This window comes from Balaenoptera physalus, assembly GCF_965194825.1.
Source record: "Balaenoptera physalus genome assembly, chromosome: 12".
Lineage (NCBI taxonomy): Eukaryota > Metazoa > Chordata > Mammalia > Artiodactyla > Balaenopteridae > Balaenoptera > Balaenoptera physalus.
Genome location: NC_138897.1, coordinates 82,114,561 through 82,133,793, shown reverse-complemented (window position 1 = coordinate 82,133,793; position 19,233 = coordinate 82,114,561). Strand labels below are relative to the sequence as shown.

Genomic DNA, 19,233 nt, shown 5'->3' with positions numbered 1-19,233 from the left:
GCCAAACCTGCTTCGGGAAAAAAGAGAGAAAGACCAGAGCGGACAGGTAGAGGTTTTCTCATCCTCTCCCCGCATCGTCCGAACTCGGCCCTGATCCCATCCCACTGCATTACGGCGGTCGATTTTAACTTGGTTTCACGCAGAACCTTGCTTCTGTCTACACAGCGTTGGGGGCCAGGGAAGTTCACGTGGTGAGTTCAGATTAGGTTTAGAATTCGTTTCACTGTCACTGCCCCAGGCCCTCGCCGCCCACAATCTGTCCCCAGACAACGCCTAGCCTAGCCTTCGACCAAAGAGGGGGAAAAAAGTGACGTCTAACGCTTTGCCGTGGGTATACGGGGCTGCGAACACGCAAGGCCACCCAGACCCCAAGACCCGCAGCATCAAATCCAAGGGAGGGAAAACCGAAACTCAGAGAGGGAAGCCAGAAAGATGAGAAAGGGTTGATTCCGATGCAACCGAGGCCCAGCAAAAAGGAATGAATTATGCTCTGATCGGAGATTGTACATCCCGCCGCTGGAATGCCGCAGAGTTTTTCCTCCCTTTTGCCAGGAAAGGCGTCTTTCTCCGAGTTCAACAAGCTTCATCCACAGAGGCGGCTCAAAATGTTGTTTTTTTTTTTCTGGGCCCCTTCATAGAACCCAGAGTAAAAAGAATTTCTTCTCACGTTCTCCTCTGCCTGAAACCTTGCTTCCCCGAGGGAGTGGGAAATGCCGCGCGTGTGAGGGTCATTCTCCAAATCCTACATCCACATACATAAACACACACACACACACACACACACACACTCCAGCCCATGGTCAATAAAGTTATGCGCGTCCGCCAACCTTCAGAGAAGTCGGCCAGCCAAGCTACGATGTACTCTTCACGGAATTCGTTCCCTAAAGGAGCCCTAGGGTAGGGGTACACAGGGGAAGTTTAGGAATGAGCCTAACCACGCGAGAAAGACTCTTCCTCAGTCCGTCAGCCAATTTGTTGGGAGGAAAGAAAGAGAACTCTTGCAGACTTTCTAATGCCTGGGGCCTCCACACCTGCGTCCAGGCCGCAGGGATATTGCCACAAACCAGCCAGCCAAAGACCCGGAGCCCAGCTCCAGCCGCCGCGGACTGATTGGTATTCACCTCCAAAATAAGACCTCTCACCGCCCCCCGCCTCAAAAAATCCCTGGAATTTTTTTTTTTCAGAACGGCATTCTGCCCTTCCCCTCCTCTTCCCCCAAGAAACGGAGGAGAAAGGCCACCGCGCACTGTTGGGCAGCTCAAAGGAGTTTTAGAGAAAGCGCGATCCCCGCTGTGGTCCCCGAGGAACAGAGGGGCGCGCAGCAGGGTAAACATATTCGTCTTGGGAGGAAGGTGCTGGGGGTCGCCTTCCCTGGGTCCTTCCCCCCTCCCGGGGTCCGAGGGCGGTGGGCAGCCCCTCCACCCCCCAGCCGGCTCCAGCGTGTTGTTCAGCCAGGCTGCGGTGTAAACCACGGCTTTCCGATGCAGATTTCCCTTTTAACACCTTCTAAACAAAGGCTAATGAGGCCACTGCGTTGCTCTATCAACACACAATCATTAGCAGCCGAGAAATACACACACTCACGCGCGCACACACACACACGCACGCACAAACACAGCGCGCGCGGGCTGCCAAAGTTGGGCGATTTCTAAAGGAACCCATATTAGGCTAACAAAAAGGAGGTGGGATATGGAGGGACGGGGAGAGGAGGTGGGAGAGAATAGGGAAAGGAGGAGGAGGAGAAGGAGGTAGAGAGCCAGAGCCGGAAAGGGAGAGAGAGAGAGAAAGAGAAATGCTATCGAGACCATGAAAAAGACCAAGATAAAAGAAAGGGGAAGCGAGATACAGACTCCAACTCAGACTAGCTAGCTAGTCGAGGGAGCATAATTAGAAAGTGTGCAGGATGCGGAATTTGGAGGTTAGCGCTGCCCATTTGGGCTCCAGAGATGCAGCAGAGTTGCAAGCATCTACTTAAAAACAGCTCCCGGAGCTCCGGTGATGGCCTCCACCGTCGGTTACCTCAACGGGGCCAGAGAGGCCATGATCACAACCCCACGCGCCCCAGCGCTGCCTGCTCTCGGACATCAACGGGCTGGGGCGGCCCTCCAGGCTAAACCGCCACGGCGAGAATGCAGAAGATGCCAGCGGCTCTCAGCTCAAACCCTCGGCTAGTCTGGCCACCTAGGATTTGCGCCTCACCGGGCAGTTGTCAGGGCAGCCTCCAGCTCTGCACAAAGTATGGGGCTTTCCCTCTCTGAACAAAGAGTCAGCGTTGCCCCTCACAAGTTGGAGGACTGGCTTGCACCTTTCCTTCTGTCCTTCCCAGGCCCCCCCTCGGGCCCCCAGCGATCAGCTCCAGTCTGCACCCTCCCTGCGACTGCGGCCTAAGTTGGGCCCTGGGTTGCAGCGCCAAAGAGAGTGATGTAGCCTGCGGGAGCTGGCAGGGCAGCCTGATGGGTGGGGCCTCTGAGAGATGCATTCCAGGAGGGGTGTCTTGCTGGAAGGAGAGAGGGGACACCATGCTCCACCCTACCCTGGCCCCAACCAGCCAGGTCTCTAAGCTGGCCAGCGCTCACACACACACCCATTCACTTTGGAGCTGGATCTCCCCGAACGGCCAGGTGCGAGCAGCGCTGGCCTCCAACCTGCTCCCACTCAGAAATACCGGCCGGGCCTGCCCCTGGTGGCTTGTAGGACTCCTCAGCGGACTTCCACCCGCCTGCCCCATAACGCTGACCACGGCCTTCTGGCCCCAGTGCCTGTCCCAAAGCCACTGAACACAACAGTGTTGCCCAACTCCTGCCACCGCTCACGCCCCTCAGGCCCCTTAAAGTCCCGCCCCAGATATTGGACTGGGGACTCAGAGCCTCGCTCCCCAGCGCTGGGAGGGGGTGTTTAAGGAGGGGAGAAGCTTTGCCATTGTTGATGGATGAATAAATAGATGAAGGAAAGAAGAGGGAGGAAGGGAGGGAGGAAGGAAGGAAGGGAGGGAGGGAGGGAGGGGAGGGATTCCCTGCCTTTTTGATTAAACGTTCCAGGTCGGGCCAGCCCAGTTAACGAGACCGTTAATTAAGCCGCGCACGATTCAACTGACAGGAAGGCCCTGCGCCCCGCAGAGATGTTCTGGAAACCAAGCAGTCCACAGCAGAGTGCGAGGGGACACACTGGCCTCGTCGCCCCTGACTTCCAAGGTTCAGCCTATGTCCTGCCCTCTTGGGGACGCCCAGGCCCGCACACTCTCCCAGCCTGGACTTGGGGTTGCCCTCAGCTGGCCGCCCCCGCGGGTATCCCAGAAAGCTCATCCACTGCCACCTCACTCCCATTCCCCCACCAACCCCTTCTGCATCCCTTGCCCGGATGCCTAGGCCTAAGCCCTCGCCCTGATCCACGCAACGCACCCGGTGGACGTCCACGCAGGCCAGCCTGGGCGCACACGGTCCGGGGATCATCGGGCAAACCCGAACTCCCGAGGGCAGGGACCGTGGACTGCACCTGCCGGCTCGGCTCTCTGGGTCTCTCCGGAGCGCCAAGCCAGCCGCTCTTCTCCGGCCTCCGGGCGGTAGGGCCCAGCCTCCACGCCCGCTCCTACTCGGGGGCCGGTTCCTCGCGGCGGCGCGGCGGGACGCTGAGTATGTGTGCGCAGCGCGACCTATATTTACACCCCAAACAAAATAATTACACTTTTGTCGGAGGGAGAAAGCCAGTGATTAGGCGCGGGCTCTTTGCGGCAAAACAGTTTCTCAGTGGTACACCAGTATAATTTTTCACGGCTGGCTGAAATCAAAGAGGGGAGGTAATGAATCCGGCGAGCAATTTAAATTTACAATTTGTAACGCCGCCGCCGCGCAGACCCGGCCGAGAGCGCAGCTCTGAGGCGCTCGCTGCGTTTGTTTAATGTTAAAGCCGCGCTGGCTCCAGCAAGGGCGGGGGTGGGGGGGAGTGTGCGTGTTGGGTGGGGGGCGGTAATGATGGAAGTCGGGAGAGGATGGGCTGAGTCGCCCAAGAGACAACGGGGAGACGAGGACGAGGGGCGCGCTTCCCGGGTCCCCCCAACGCGCGCGCTCCCCGAGAAAGCAGGCCACTCCAGTCCGTTCAAAGGGAGGGGCTGTCTTCAGATGGGGCGAAGGGAGATACTCTGGCCGCCAGAAAAGCCCCCGTTTCTGCTCGGCTGCAGAATCTCCCCAGGCTGGAGAGTTTCCGGTGAGAAGCCGGGAGGTGTTCTACGACCTGCGGGAAGGTCGGCTCCAAACGCCCAGAAGAGTCCCCATTGCGGCCGCTGCCCCGTGTCCCAGGCTGCGGAAGTCGGGAAAGGCGCACCCCGCCCCAATCCCCAGCTCAGCGCGCCTCGAAACTCCCACCCGGAGCGGCTGTGTGCCTCCGCGCCGGTAATTAATTACCGAACTCAAGGGGGAATATGCAAACCGCATATTACTAACTCTACAGGGCTTAAGTGATTGGAAACAGATTATTATCTTGTTTGTCTTTTGTCTGTTTTACTTATCCCGCTGCCGTCTGTCGAGTTGTAATGTTGATACTCTTTACTCTAGGAGGAAGATTTTTATATAGTAAATTCCATCAACATCTTGTATAAGTGACATTGCGTCTCCATGCATTACCCTGTTAAGACACAAGCGGTTTATTAGTTACATATAGGAGGGGATTTCGCTGCCTGGTCGCCATCTGTTAGCGCTGTTAGGGCGGGATAATTCGTTTAATAGTTGGTCTGCTGGCGTTTTTCAGAGGCTGTGCGCCCTGGAAGGTGGAGGGCTGACAAGGGCCGAGCAGGATCCCCTGCGACTGGGCTGGAGCGAGGGGGTTCTGGACTGAGGGTGGGCTGTACTGAGGCTCCCAGGGCAATTCCAAGGGGCTGTGACCTAGACAGAATGGGTAAACTCAGCTACTAGAGGGAGAAGGCCAGGCCGGGGCTTCTGGAAGCAGAGCCCTCATCTCCTGCCACCGGGCATCCAGCCCCGGGTGACTCGCCCGCATCCAGGCTCCGGGGGGTGGAGGGGCCAGAGTTGTTCTCTGAGACTGCCCACATTCCTCCTACCTCCCCGGCCTGGCACCGCAGCTGCTGGGGCCTGGCTGTGCACTGGCATTTAAGCACATCCAGGAGGTGAGGGTGGGTGGATTTGTCCTAGACGGAGCCTGGCACACAGGCACCCAGCAGCCAGCGTGGTGGGCAGAGCTGGGGTTAGAAAGACACAGCAGACCCGGCTCTTCAGGTACCCACTTGAGGGTGGAGGTGGCGGCTAGGCTCAGCGCACCTAGTCCAGGGCAAGGGAGAAGGCTCCCATCTAGATGGTGGCTTTTAATGACTGTATAGTAGTTGCCCACACACCCCCCAAAATCCGCATGGAACACAATGAGAATCTTTCATCGCAGCCTTTGAGCCAGATGCTGGATTTGGATGCCCAGCAGAGAGGCAGAGGCAGAGAAATAAAAACAGAGAAACCGAAAAAGAAAGTGATGGGGCAACAGAGGGTAAGGGAAACAGAAAAAGAACAGAGGCTGAACATAAGAAAGAGAGACAGAAAGGAAATGAAGTGAAGAGAACTCAGGAGAGAGGGAGAAGCCCCAGTGAGACAAAGACCAAGTAGGCAGCGCAATTCGCCTCCACTTGGAGCCTGGGTGCCTCTCTCCTCTCAGGTTCTTGTTTCTCTGTCCCTGCCCTGTCTGAGCTCAAGGACCCTTCATACCCCAGGAGGGCAGGGCCAGGCACTGCCAGAAACTGCAATTTCATTTGGGGCTCCTGGAGCTCTCCCAGCCAGGCCTGGGAGACCAGGCAAGATCCGGCCTGCTTGTTCCTGGCTGAGCCGAGCTCCGTCCAGCCACACCTGTCCCTTGCTCGGCAAGCTGGAGGATGGAGTAACAGCAGAAGCTGCCCAGTTTGGGGGCTTCTTTTCAGAAGCCCAGCTTCTGGGTCAGTGCCCCACCCAGTGACCAGCACCTGTCAATTCCCTGTCAGAAGCCAGATCACTTCACATAGAAACTGTGGACTGTGGGGGGGAAGCTGGAGGTCTGGACAGGATCCAGGGGGGAAAGTGAACATCTCTGTGCCTCCACCAACTGCCCCAATACAGGCATTCACAAATCCTGCTCCCATTCAAATCCACAAAGGCAAGCACACTAGAAGTGCACACACAAACATACACCTCCCCCCCCTGAAAAATAAACACTACAGGAGTCACATAAACAAAAAGACCGCTATCTGCAGAAATAACATACACGCAGACACACACACATGATGACTGGCCCACAAACACAGATCCAAAAAATTCTGCACTCACAAACACAGCCAGCCCAGCTCAGTCACATACACGCACACTCACCTGCACGCGATTCAGATGTTTCAAAGTCCACTTGCACATCAATGTTACCACACACCTATACAAATAATCTTACACAGATGCACACTCACACAGGCAAACACCATCACATTCATGTGACTGCAGATAACATATGCACATATATACATATATATATATACACACACACTGACCAACAAAAACCGGAGCACACAGACTAATACACACAAATATTAGCAGAACTATGCACAGATATAAACACAAAAAATACACGTGCCAAAATGTATTCACATGATTGATTCATGAGTAACTCTAAAGAGAGGCAAAAACAAGATCTCAAACAGCAAATGTATACTAACAAACTCAGCAAATGCACCCAAACACACATCCACAGCCAAGCCTCAGCGCACACAGATGCTCCTCTGGCTCCCAGCCTGCGGGCCCAGGCCCTACAGACCCCATTAGCCCTCTTTCCTGGAACGGGAAGGGAAAATCCCCACTTTGTCTGCCTGGCCTCCCTAACTTAGAGCACCGCGGTCAGTCGCTGGGTTGGCACCTTGGGAAAGGAGACATGGCCCTCTCCCTCCCCCCACCAGAGTCACATTCCCCCTCCACACACACCTGCGAACGCCCCACACACCCTCCGAGCCCCATGGAATGGCACTTCCTGCCTCCTATGATGGCTCGAACTTGCACACTCCGCCCGGACGCCCAGCGTGTGCGAACACCGCCCCGCGCAATCTCCAGCGTGCCCGCCTCGGCCGCGCTACCCACTCACCGCGGCGCCCCGACTGGCTGACCCGGGATCTGGAAGGTGCAGCGAGGAAAGCGGAGACGCGGTGAACATCACTTCAGAGCTGGCTTCGGGAAGGCCGGTGCATCCTGGATCTCCACCCCCCCACATCTCCCCCGAGCCCCGTGGCCAGCGCGCTCTGGCTGGAAACAACTCGCGGTCTGAGACCGGGCCAGAGGACATCCCCCGCCAACCTGGGTCTGGGCTTGCTCGGCCTTTCTCTCTCTCTCTCTCTGCCTCTCCCTGAGAAAGGCTGGGCTGGGCCCCAGCCCCCGCATATGACAAAGGAAGCCGGTGCCGCCTCCGGGAGTCCCGAAAACCTCGCGGCCGCAGCTCCAGGACGCTGACCCCAGGGGCGAGCGGATGGGGGAGTCCAAAACGACGGGCTGGGCTGGGGAAGAGGAGGCAGACGTAGAGCGCGATCCCGGCCTCGGGCAACTTCTGCAAGTTCCGTGGATTGTGAAGGGGGCAGAGGTCCCCCTCCCACTAGGCCTTCGAACCCCAGCCCCCCAAATATGTGTGAAGAGAGAGAAGAGAGACGCAGTTTTCAGATCGCGCGGCCCCCAGCCCCCAGCCCCAAACTGGAAGGTAAATACTTACTTAGCCTCCGAACCAGGTACAAGCTAATACTCAACAATACTGATGCCTTGTTTTTTTTGCTCTGTCCGGACCGCAACGCTGTAGCCAATTTAGATATGCTATAAATTTAAGAGGTTGCCATGGCCACCGCGTACCCATTGGCCGCCGGGCCCCCTACGTGCCTCGCCACGTCACCAAATCTGAATAAGGATGCGCGAATTAGGCGGCGGCCAGACAAAGATGAGGATCGGGACCGCTTGAAAGTGGGGGAAAGTGCCGGCGCCTCCGCCACCGGGGAAAGCCGCTCGGCAGAGGCGAAGCCAGCGGCCACCCAAGATACACTGGGGCGCGCGGCCCAGGGCATGAGGCTGTGAACGCCACTACTCCCCACCCCGCCCAGGGCAGCCCAGCGCCAGGCCCGCAATCACCCAAGGACTTGACCGGCTGAGTCTTGGTTCGGACCGGACTCGCCCGGCGGCGGCCAAGAGAAGAGGCGGAGAGGAGCGGCGGGGCCAGGGGGCCCGAGGGCCGGGGGCCCAAAGGGAGGGCAAGGCGGCCCGAGCCGCCGGGGCGCGGGGCTATGATGGTGCACTGTGCTGGCTGCGAGCGGCCCATCCTCGACCGCTTTCTGCTGAACGTGCTGGACCGCGCGTGGCACATCAAATGCGTTCAGTGCTGCGAGTGTAAGACCAACCTCTCGGAGAAGTGCTTCTCGCGCGAGGGCAAGCTCTACTGCAAAAATGACTTCTTCAGGTAAGAAGCCGCGCCGCCCTGCTGCCCGAGCGCCCGCCCTGCAGGCGCTCCGCTGGGGCGCCGGGGAAGGGGACACCACGAAACCCATCCCAGCCTCCCAGGCCCACCAGATTCAATGGGGAGCCCACCACTCCCCTCCTGTCCTCGGTCCAGCAAGGGCCTGAACCCAGGCAGAGTGACGAGAACACTGCTTGGCTGCTTGTAGCTTGGCTTTTCCAGGCCGGCTTGGATCGGTGGTGGGCCAGGGGGAGGAAGCCTCACAAACTTGCTGCCCCTCCGTCTCTGCCTCTTGCTAGATGAGGCCACCCCAAGGGTGGAAGCTTCCAGCCAGGCTTGGAGAGACTACGGATTTTTGCGAAGTTAGGGGCAGCTGAGGGCTTCTTCCACCAGGCAGAGGTCGGGAGTCCAGAAGCTGGGCTCCAGGCAGGTGGGACCCCCAGAGTGCTTCTGGACAAACAGAAACTTCCCAGCTCCTGAGGGGGCTCAGCCAGAAAGGCCTCCCCTGGTGATGGGGCAGGGAATCTTCTCCTCACTCCCCCCATCAACTCCTTAAACATTTTCTCCTCTGTTGAAAGTACAAATGAAATGGAAGCTGGAATCAGGACCTCCAGAGTCCAGCCTTGCTGCCCACGGGAACCCTCAGGCAGGTCACAGCACATCACTTCTCTGAGCCTCACTTTCCCAGCTGAGAAATGCTGAAGGTCGGCCTGGAAGGCTGTGGGGTTTTTGGCAGCTCAGCCCTGCCTGCTTCCCCCGGCTTTGTGAGTGCCAACTGCGTGGAGGGAAGAGGGGAGGGCGTGATTAACGCCCTGGAGGAAGGCTGCTCACTGGACCCAGTACCTGGCACTAGGGAACTTGAATAGGAGAAAATGTCAGACGCGCCTCTACACGTGTAAACTCCTCGGCCCCAGAGGCCCAAGGCCCCTAATGTGGTGGTGCTTGCAAAGCACCTAATGATTTTTGATAAGGTGCATATGGCCAATTATGCTGCCGGATAAGGCCAAAAGTGACTTATGGCTTCTAATGCCCTCACTACATCAACGTCACCCAAATTCGCCCTGTTTAGAGACGTGGGTACAAGTAGCCCAGAGTCCTGGGCCCTCGCCCTCCCCCTCCACCGGCACCTCACCCCTCCCAGTGCCGGTCTGCACCATCCATTTCGGGGGAGGCCAGCCTTCTCCCAGTCCTCAAGGAAGAAAGAAAAGGATTTAGACCAGGAACACAGAAAAGGTGGCATTGGAGAGAGCCCGTGTTCTGGCCACGCAGGTTTTGGATTGCCTTCTGGTCACATTTTCCCACTGCCTGCCAGGGCCTGAGATTTGGGGACCTGGAGATTCAGTCCCTGCCCTTCAGAGTCCGCAGGCCCCTGACTTGCTCAGGCGGGGCCCAGAGCAGGGACTGGAAAGTGTCCAGTGCTGGTGGTGCTGAGGATCAGCAGAAAGTTCCCTCCTTCCTGCTAAGGTTCAGCTCAGAAGAGGGGCTCCCGCCAGCTCTCCATTGCTAGGACCCGACAGCCAGGCTCATTGGCCCTACCTGGACCCCAGCAGACTGTTAAGGATCCAGGAGGCAAAGCCGAGAAGTGGTCCAAAGCCGGCCTGCCTGGTTTAAAATGCTTCACGACCTCCAGAGCAGAATTTGCCAGGAGCAGCCCAGGCCGATCCGGTAGGGATGTGGGGTGGGGGCGGGGCGCGACTTGAGGTGCTCTAGGCCTTCCGCTGGGCTGAAGGCTGCGCCCATTGCTGGAAGCCCAGCAGAGTCCAAATAAACCTGACCGAGGCGTGACAGGTGACAGTCCCAGTCTCAAGAACAGACCTGGATATTTGTCTCACGTCTTGCATTCTGGCCAGGGAGGACGGGATTGGGATCTCATTTGACAGATGTGGAAACGGAGGCTTTTCAGAAGCTAGGGCAGGGTGGGAAGAGGTCAGGGCCTCAGGAGGATGGGACCCTGGGCTGGCCCCGGGTGACAGGCCGTGTTGTGTCTGCAGGCGCTTCGGCACTAAGTGTGCAGGCTGCGCGCAAGGCATCTCGCCCAGTGACCTGGTGCGCAAGGCCCGCAGCAAAGTCTTCCACCTCAGCTGCTTCACCTGCATGGTCTGCAACAAGCAGCTGTCCACGGGCGAGGAGCTCTACGTCATCGATGAGAACAAGTTCGTGTGCAAGGACGACTACCTGAGCTCGTCCAGCCTCAAGGAGGGTAGCCTCAACTCAGGTAGGGGGCCCCCTGCCCCTCCCCAGGCCAGGCCCCAGCGCCCTCCAGCCAAGGCCTGCCTGCGCTCCCTCCTTTGCCCCCTGCGTGCCTGCGGTGCACGGCTCAGAGCTCTCCACTCGCACCGGGCAGGTCAAGGCACGGGGAGGTGCGGGGGCTGGGAAGGAGAGTCAGCGTTTGGAGCCAGCCTTCCAGGTTGCCTACACTGCCAGCTCTTCCCCGCCCGCCTCCAATTCAGGAGGCTTTTCCAAGCTGCCCTCCTCCCCCAGTTTGGAACCGCACAATTTCCCCTTTCCGAGTCTTTTCAGCTCCTGGTAATTTCTAGCCGCACTGGGAGGACACTAATTGAGGTCTCGAGGAAGGAGAGGAGGGAGAGGAGGGAGAGGAGGGAGAGGAAGGTCCCAGGCCCGAAGGGCATCTGGACCCTCCTCCCGTCCCCTCTCCTAGAAGGCCGGGCTCTCCAGAGAGCGCGACTCCCCCTTTCCCAAGCACTAGCTGAAAAGTGCTGCGAGGGCTTGAGAAGGGCGCTTCCGAAGGCCCAGCCCCGCCTGGAGGGAGTGGGCGGGCGCCGGGCCCCTGGGGGAGGGGCTGTCGCCGGGTTTGGGAGGGAACCCGCCGGGGTTGGTGGTGGCCTGAGCCTGCAGGAACCGGCTACCCGACTGGAGAGGTCTCGGGCCGCCGCTGACGCCCTGCCCCCTTCCCGCTCCGTCCTCTCGCAGTGTCATCCTGTACGGACCGCAGTTTGTCCCCGGACCTCCAGGACCCACTCCAGGACGATCCCAAGGAGACGGACAACTCGACGTCCTCGGACAAGGAGACGGCCAACAACGAGAACGAGGAGCAGAACTCGGGCACGAAGCGGCGCGGCCCGCGCACCACCATCAAAGCCAAGCAGCTGGAGACGCTCAAGGCCGCCTTCGCCGCCACACCCAAGCCCACGCGCCACATCCGCGAGCAGTTGGCGCAGGAGACCGGCCTCAACATGCGCGTCATCCAGGTGCGGCCCGGGTCGGGGCTGCTCGGGTCACCCTCCCCAGCCCCGCTGCGTCCGCGAGCTGCGAAGCTCGGCGGAGCCTCCCACCCAGCCTCCTTGGCTAAGAGCGCGCCGAGTCCGGTCTAGGGGCAGACGGTGCGCCGGAGATCGGGGCCAGCTGGTCAAACTCCTAGCCAAAAGCTTCAGCCTAGCCCTGCTGTCTTCCGGCCGTGTCATCTTGGGCGGGTCACTTCACGTCTCTGAATCCCACCCCCGCCCCTTTCAGGGAAGGTTTTAAGCCTCGCTGGAGTACAGGACCTTTCCTGTCCTCCCATCCTCTGAGCAGAGAAAGAGGCGATGTTCTTCACGTGCTCCTTCCCTGCGCCGATGCGCGGGCAGACAGACAAACGGCCAGAGCCCGGCTGGGGAGTCACGGGGCCGAGACCAGAGCCGTGCCGGGCGGCAGGCCTTTATAAAGCCGTCAGGCCGCGGATGGGCCGAGGACCAGGAAGTCCAAGTCTTTATGAGTCGCCCCACGGGTCCGCGAAATCCTTCATCCTTGGCTGGTTCGCCGAGGCCCCTCTCCACCCCTTTGGTCTAATCCGGCCCGGCCCCCAGCTCAGGGCATTCTTGGTGCGGAGGAGGCGCTAGGACCCAGCGGGGGTGGCCCGGGCGGAGAGAGAAGGGGACCCGGAACAGAGTTCACAACCCCTTCCTCTGTCCCAGGTGTGGTTCCAGAACCGACGGTCCAAAGAACGCCGGATGAAACAGCTGAGCGCCCTGGGCGCCCGGAGACACGCCTTCTTCCGGAGTCCGAGGCGCATGCGCCCGTTGGGCGGCCGCTTGGACGAGTCTGAGATGTTGGGGTCCACTCCGTACACCTACTATGGAGGTAAGCAACCTCCTTGGACGCGGTGCCCCACACCTAGGTCAATGCTGGTTGAGGGTGCAGGGCCGGATAGCCGTGATCTCAGGCTGCCCCGGGACCCCTCCCTCCCTTCTACCCATGCAAGACGTACACAATCATGAGCACACCTTAAGAGACACGCATCAACACAGGTACACTCACCCACAGATACTTCCTGGACAGAAAATCAGACACATGGGTTCACTCAACCATGCAGTGGTACCAACAGATAAACACATGAGAAAAGCAGGGACACACCCATGCAGGACCACATGAGTTCAGAGACCTCGGGGACACTCATCTAGACACATGATCACCCGCAACCAACACAGGTACACCCCACCCCCTAGATATACTGGCACTCTCACGCATCATACCAAGTCAGGCACTTCTGCATGCATCCCGTCCCAACCTGACACACAGCCTTTGCTGCCCTGGCCCACAGCCTGGTGTATTTGGCACCAGCAGGAAAGCAGGCACTGGAGGACAACACCGGCAGTAGGGATGGAGGGGTCAGGATTCATCTGGGGTTGCCCCCTTGCTATCTTCCAAGTCTGCGTCGCCTGCTGGGCTTCGGAGACTGTGTACACAGCATCTGGCCCGGTTAGCCCAGAGGCTGGCAGTTGCTCTGGACTAGGACTCCCGCCCACCCTCCAGCTTCAAGCACACCAGGGTTCATCGGGGCTGGGGTGGGCAAGGATTGAGCCAACCCAGTTATGCACTCTCTGTCCTGGGGGCTGCAGAGGGCGAGGAGCCCACTTTGCACAGAGGAATTTCATGGTTGGTGTTACCAGGCTCAGGCCTGGGCGAACTCTCCTCTTGGTCACCCCTTCCCTTCCTCCTTCCCTCTCTCCTCCCTTCACCCCACTATGTTAACTTACTTCGCTCTCCTTCCTGGATGACCTCTTCTGACTCCCTCACCTCTGCTTTTTGTTTTTTGTTGTTGCTGGTTTTTTGGTTTTTGGTTTTTTTGAGACCCAGTTGTTTTGGGGCACTACTGCACTGACTCACTGTCCTACGCATTTCAGACTTGTGGACTCTAGGAAGGCACCTTCCCCTTCTATTCCCGAGTCTCTGGGCTTGGGGAGCCCCCAGGAATGCCTCTGCCTGAGCGGAATCTGTGCTCAGTGCCACCCAGCCTGGGGGAGGAGGGGCAGAGGCTAGTAGCCCAGTTTGGGGAGAGGTGGCAATGTGGAGGGCCAGGAGCCAGGTGCCCAGGCAGACCCAGAAGGGAAAATAAGAGAACCCTATAACCAGCTTTGGTACATCCGCAGGCCTGGGAGGTTAGATCTTCTGGCCTGGCCAGGGGCCCCAGAAATTGTGGATGAAATGTGGTGATGTGCTTTTCCGGGAGAGACTGAGATGGCAGGGCCCAGGTTGGGGGGCTACAGACACCAGAGGCAGCCGGGATGGTGGACTTGTCCTGGGGCCTCTACTCACCAACTCTCTTCACCTATCTTTGGCTCCTTGAGCGCAAAATCTCCGCCCGGCGCAGGGAGGCTGGCAGGGCGGTGCCAGTCCGGAATTTTTCCCCGCCTGGGTAATTAACCAAGGTTTCCCCCAGGACCAGTGTGCCTCTCACCAATCCCACCGCCTCCTCTACCCGCGTGTCTGCTAGATGGGGTGACCGCCTGGACACGCGGGCCCCTCTTTCCCCGGAATCGGGGGGGTGGGGACCCCCCAATCCCAGGGAGGCAGCCCCGCCTAATCCGTGCTGGGAGATCCCGGCGTCGGCGGCCGGCAGCGGGCGAGAAAGGGGCCGGGCGGCGGGGCCGGCGGCTCCCCGTGGGAGCGCGGACAAAGCCCCAGCTGCGGCTTTTGTGCCCTTTTCAGACGGCGTTTGTTCCAATTACCTCCGGCCCGGCCGCCATATGGGCGGAGGCGGCGCGCTCCGCGCGGGGGCCGAGGCCCTCCCTGGCTAGCCGGCTCGCTACGCGCCGTGGCCGTCCCCCATCCCCGTCCCTTAGGGGCCCCAAATTCGCCGCTTCCAACCTTTCTCTTCACTTACGGCGAGAATGGAATGAGTGGTTTTTAAAAAGTAATTGGCGACCGTTTTAGCTGTCGCCTAAACCGTCTCCAAGCCCGCCTCCAGACACTCCCCATTTGGACTGATGTCAGGGGGGGTTTGGAGAGGGAAGGGGGCGGCAGGGGGCGTCCAGAACTCGCCCGGGTGACAGACCCCCAACACTAAGCAGGAGGCGTGGGTTTGCAGAGGAGACCCCGGCTTGCGGGCGCGCCGGTTTTCCCGCCGTACAAAGCGGGTTATTGTCACGAGTGCGGGCTACACGGTGTTCCTTTCCTGGGTTCCCACACCCCACTCCTTCGGGGCCCACCCGGGGGCAGGGGAAGAGGCTGTGCGGAAGGACTTTAGGAAAGGGGACTCTAGGAGGAGGTCACACGGTTGATGCAGAAACACTTTGTTGAGAATGGGCGAGCGTGTCAGCTGGAGCCCTTATGCTCCCTGAATTTGTGGGCAAAATTCGCATTTGTGCATTTTTCCGGAGAGAGAGCCCATAGCTATCATCAGTTTATCAAGAGCGCTCCATGTCCCCAAATACTCCAAAACCTTGGGGTCCTGGCAAACCCGCCCGGGGTCAGCCTGGAGGGCCCCAGGCACACGGAACTCTAGACGCGGCCCGGCGAGGGTTCTCATCCTCCTCCCCCTCTCCCAAGTCTCTGGGCCTCAGCTTTCTCCGTTCCAGGCCAGGTGAGGCCGGGACAAACGGTCGGAGTCCCACGTTCACGGGGACGGACGCGGGGCACAGGGCCGCGCCGGGTCGGCGGGGCGCAGGGGGCGAAGGAGAGGGCGCTGAGGCCGCCTTGCGCGCTCCGAGTCCAGGGTTCCGCGGCCGGGGCCCAACTCGCCAGCCCCTCGGCGCTCCGGCCGCGCTTCTCCCCGGCGAGGTCGCGGGCCGATCTCAGTCACTTCGCGTCCTGGTCTCCGTCCGCCGCCCCTGCATCCCCGCCCTACTCCTCTCCCCGGCCTCTCAGCCCCCGCGTCTCTGGCCGTCTGTCTGACTCATCTCGCGCGTGTCTGGGCGCCTCTGTCTCTCCCGACCTTCCGTCTCGTTCCTGGGTCCTTGCCGGGTTTTTCCCGTGTCTCTAACCACACGGCCGCCTCATCTTTCTCTTTGCGTCCCCTAGACTGCCTCTGCCTTACTCGAATAAAGCCGGGTCTCCGTCTCAGCCGTGGGTTCGGTGACTGAGGCTCTTTTCTTGCCTTGACACCGACTCTGAGTCTGGGGGCTCCCTGCTGCATCCCCTCTCCGCTCCCCTTCACCCTGTCCTCTGCCGATCTCTCCCTGTCTCCTTATCTGGCAGGCGCCGTGACTCTCGCTCTCTGTGTATCTCACACCAACTCTAAGACACTGTCAGGAATCGTCACTGTCTGTTGCGCCTCCCGCCACCGCTCTCTCCCCTCCGTCTCTCTTTGTCAAGGAACCCCTCTGCGTGTTCCTCATCGTCTCTGAGCCTCTCCCGGCCCCTGAGTGTAGGCTTTGCGTACTTCTGGTTGTCTCTCTGCCCAGCACGAGCTCCGGGGCTGGTCCTCCGCCCCTCCGGCCTCCCTTGGCCTCCGCAGGCCTCTCCACGGGTCTTTCTCTAACCTCGAGTCAGTGTCGCGCGGTCCCCCGTTAACGTCCTGTCCCGGTGGCCCCCACCACGTCCCACGTCTCTGGCCTTCGTCTCCCCGGGTTCCCTCCCCCGGGTCTCTTCCGCCGGGTCCCTCGAGTCCCTCGGCGACCTCGCATCTCTCACTCTCCCCTCTCCCGCCCCGTCCCCTCCGCAGACTACCAGGGCGATTACTACGCGCCGGGAGGCAACTACGACTTCTTCGCGCACGGCCCGCCGTCGCAGGCGCAGTCCCCGGCCGACTCGAGCTTCCTGGCCGCCTCGGGGCCCGGCTCGACGCCACTGGGAGCGCTGGAGCCGCCGCTCGCCGGCCCGCACGCCGCCGACAACCCCAGGTTCACCGACATGATCTCGCACCCGGACACGCCGAGCCCCGAGCCGGGCCTGCCGGGCGCGCTGCACCCCATGCCCGGCGAGGTGTTCAGCGGCGGCCCCAGCCCACCCTTCCCCATGAGCGGCACCAGCGGCTACAGCGGACCCCTGTCGCACCCCAACCCCGAGCTCAACGAGGCCGCCGTGTGGTAAGGCCGTCGGGCCGGGCCGCCCCCCGCCCCCCGCGCTCGGCCCTGGGGCCCCGCCCGGCCGTCCCCACCCCACCCCAACCCCCCGCGCCCGGGACGCAGCCTCCCGAAACCAAAGCGCCCGACGCGGCCGCGGCGCGGGGCGCCCTCGGGGGCTCTCTCTCGAGTCCGAACTCAACCGGCAGCTGCTTCTCGGCTGGGCGCGGAGGGGTACCGACCCCCGCATCTGCATCCACCCCTCGGACTCTCCGGGAACCCCCCGCCCTCCGCCAGCGCTCCCCGGCAGCCGCGAGCAATTTCTTGGGACCAAAGTGAATACTCCGGAGGGTCAAGAGATTTCAAGCACGCTCTAGACTTCCCCCGACCCCCCACTACCACCCCGCACCTCTTTGGACCAAGAGAGGGCTGAAGCCAAGGGACAGAGACAATTTTTTTTTCCCCTCCTTGCAATCCGAGTGCCATTTTGTAATCTTCTCACTCTGCTTTCCCGTCTTTAAAAAAAAAGATAAGAAAAAGAGAGATCGAAGAGAGGAAAGGGAGCAAAATGAGTTAGAGAGAAGATGGAGAGAGCGCCAGCCAGAGAGAGAGAAAAGATGGAGAGAGAGAGTGAGAAACACGCTTGGATGGGGGTGTCACTGGAAGACAGATCCACCTGCGCGTTGGCGCCCCCTGGTGGCCAGTCTTGAGGATCACGGTCAGCTTCTCTAGGAAGGGGCGGGGGGCGGTCCGGACATTGGCGGCCCAGGTCCAGACCCCCACCTCTTCCTTCCTTTGACATTTATTCTGAGCCCGGGGATCCAGGCCAGACTCAAACACTCGCCCACCCTGCGCTCCCCCTGGACAAGGCGCCAAGATTTCTTGGGCTCTGGCCCACAGACCACCCTCCGTGCCCGGGTCCTGGAGGCTGGGCGGTCAGGATGTACAGTATTATAATTTTTTGGAAGTTGAACGCTTCTAGTTTCCTTATTTTGTATAAAGAAGAAACAAATAAAGTATGTTTTTGTGTTTACTGTTTATTTATTGTACACTAGTTATCTGGGGTTGGACATTTTATATTTTTAAGAGGAGGGTGGTCAGAGCGAGGGAGGGGAGGCAGAAAGAGGTTTACCTAAAAAAACACACAAAAAAACCACAAAAAAACCACAAAAAATCAACTTTTTTAAAAAGAAAGATTAATAAAAAAATTCTTTTTCCCTCCGTGCTGTGTGGTTTTCTTTCTTTCCTTGTTTTGTTTGTTTGTTTGTTGTGCCCCTGTCTTCAGTCACTCAGAGTGAATGGAACTATTCTGGTTCTTGTTTCTGACATAAAACAGACTTGATGGGTGCAAAGACCTCTCCTCATCTAGAGGGGTGGCAGGGGGGTCTTTTGGCAATTACCAGGTAAGGAAGGTGCCTGTCATGTTTTTTCTTTTCTTTTTTTTTGGACTGCTACTATGCACCAATAGGATCTCCCCCTACTTTACATAATACCCCGATCTAACACACGCCAGCCTGGCACATAGTAGGCCTTCAAAATATTTGATGACTGAATGGATGTGTGATTTGTTCATCCCCAGAAGAATTCTAGCTTCACTCCTAATTACACCCCCATGTAATTCCAGGTGGCAGAAACAAAACCAAACAAACAAAAAGCAGGCTGGTAGGCCCAGTGCTAGTTACCTGCAAGGCTTTATTAGGACAGAAAGTGCCCCCAGGGAGAGCAAGGCTGTTTGTCCTGCAGTTTTTATGCAGTGCCTGCTTGTGCCCTTCCGTAAACCAGCATGATGGAAGGGAGTCCTCCAGGAGACTTAATGGGCCTGAGGCCACTCCCTAAAGACACGTCCCTCCCTCTCTCTGCCTCAGTTTCCCTACTTTCAAAAGTGGGGACTGGAGGAGCGCTTCCTATGCCTCATTTCCTTTCTGCTCTAACAGTGTAAGATGAGAAAAGCAGATGAGGAGAGAAGAATAGATGGAAGAGGGTCCCGCGTTTGGATGCCTTTTCCCCCAAGCTTAGGGTGGGGGGAGCGCGCCCATTTCAGCAGCGGCAGGAAAAGGAGGGAGACAGGGAGCTGGTGGGTAGCGAACCACCAATGCGCACATGCTAAGAGTTCTCCTCATCTGTCCTTTTATGTGGACATCACAAGAACTAATTCGAGGTGACCTGACTTTTTCTTTTCTTTCCTTATAGCACATTTATCTTTATCAGACAAATGCTACTTGCTCATTGTGGAAAATCTAGAAATTTCAGATAAACGAAAGGAAGAAAAGGCAGTCACCCAGAATCTCAAGTAAAGTAGTTGATGCATTTCCTTCCAGTCTTTTTTTTTTTTTTTTTTTTTCTTTTTGAGACGAGAGATCATGCACACATAGACAGAGAGCATAGACTTGCCCTTGGCATGCTCACAACTCTGGGAGCACTAGACATGGGAGAGGCCCACTCTTGTGTCAGGGGATCCTTGAATAACCCTGGGGTGGCCCCATCAAGATCTCAGAGGGTGGCTTCGGAAACCAGAGTCCAGGAGGGATGTGATCCTGGCATCACGATCTGGACTTGAGACTAATTCCCCAGGGGCTCTTCCTCT

General features: G+C 58.9%; 1 protein-coding gene across 1 annotated transcript; it reads left to right on the top strand.

Annotated features, from left to right (window-relative positions):
* Positions 1 to 8,260: 8,260 nt before the first annotated feature.
* Positions 8,261 to 16,730, top strand: LHX5 (LIM homeobox 5; the record flags this gene model as incomplete). The annotated part of the gene is made up of 5 exons (XM_082418767.1): positions 8,261 to 8,433; positions 10,422 to 10,645; positions 11,362 to 11,639; positions 12,342 to 12,507; positions 16,310 to 16,730. 5 exons carry the CDS (start codon positions 8,261 to 8,263, stop codon positions 16,675 to 16,677), a joined length of 1,209 nt encoding a protein of 402 aa, XP_082274893.1. The 3' UTR covers positions 16,678 to 16,730.
* Between the last annotated feature and the right edge of the window lie 2,503 nt (positions 16,731 to 19,233).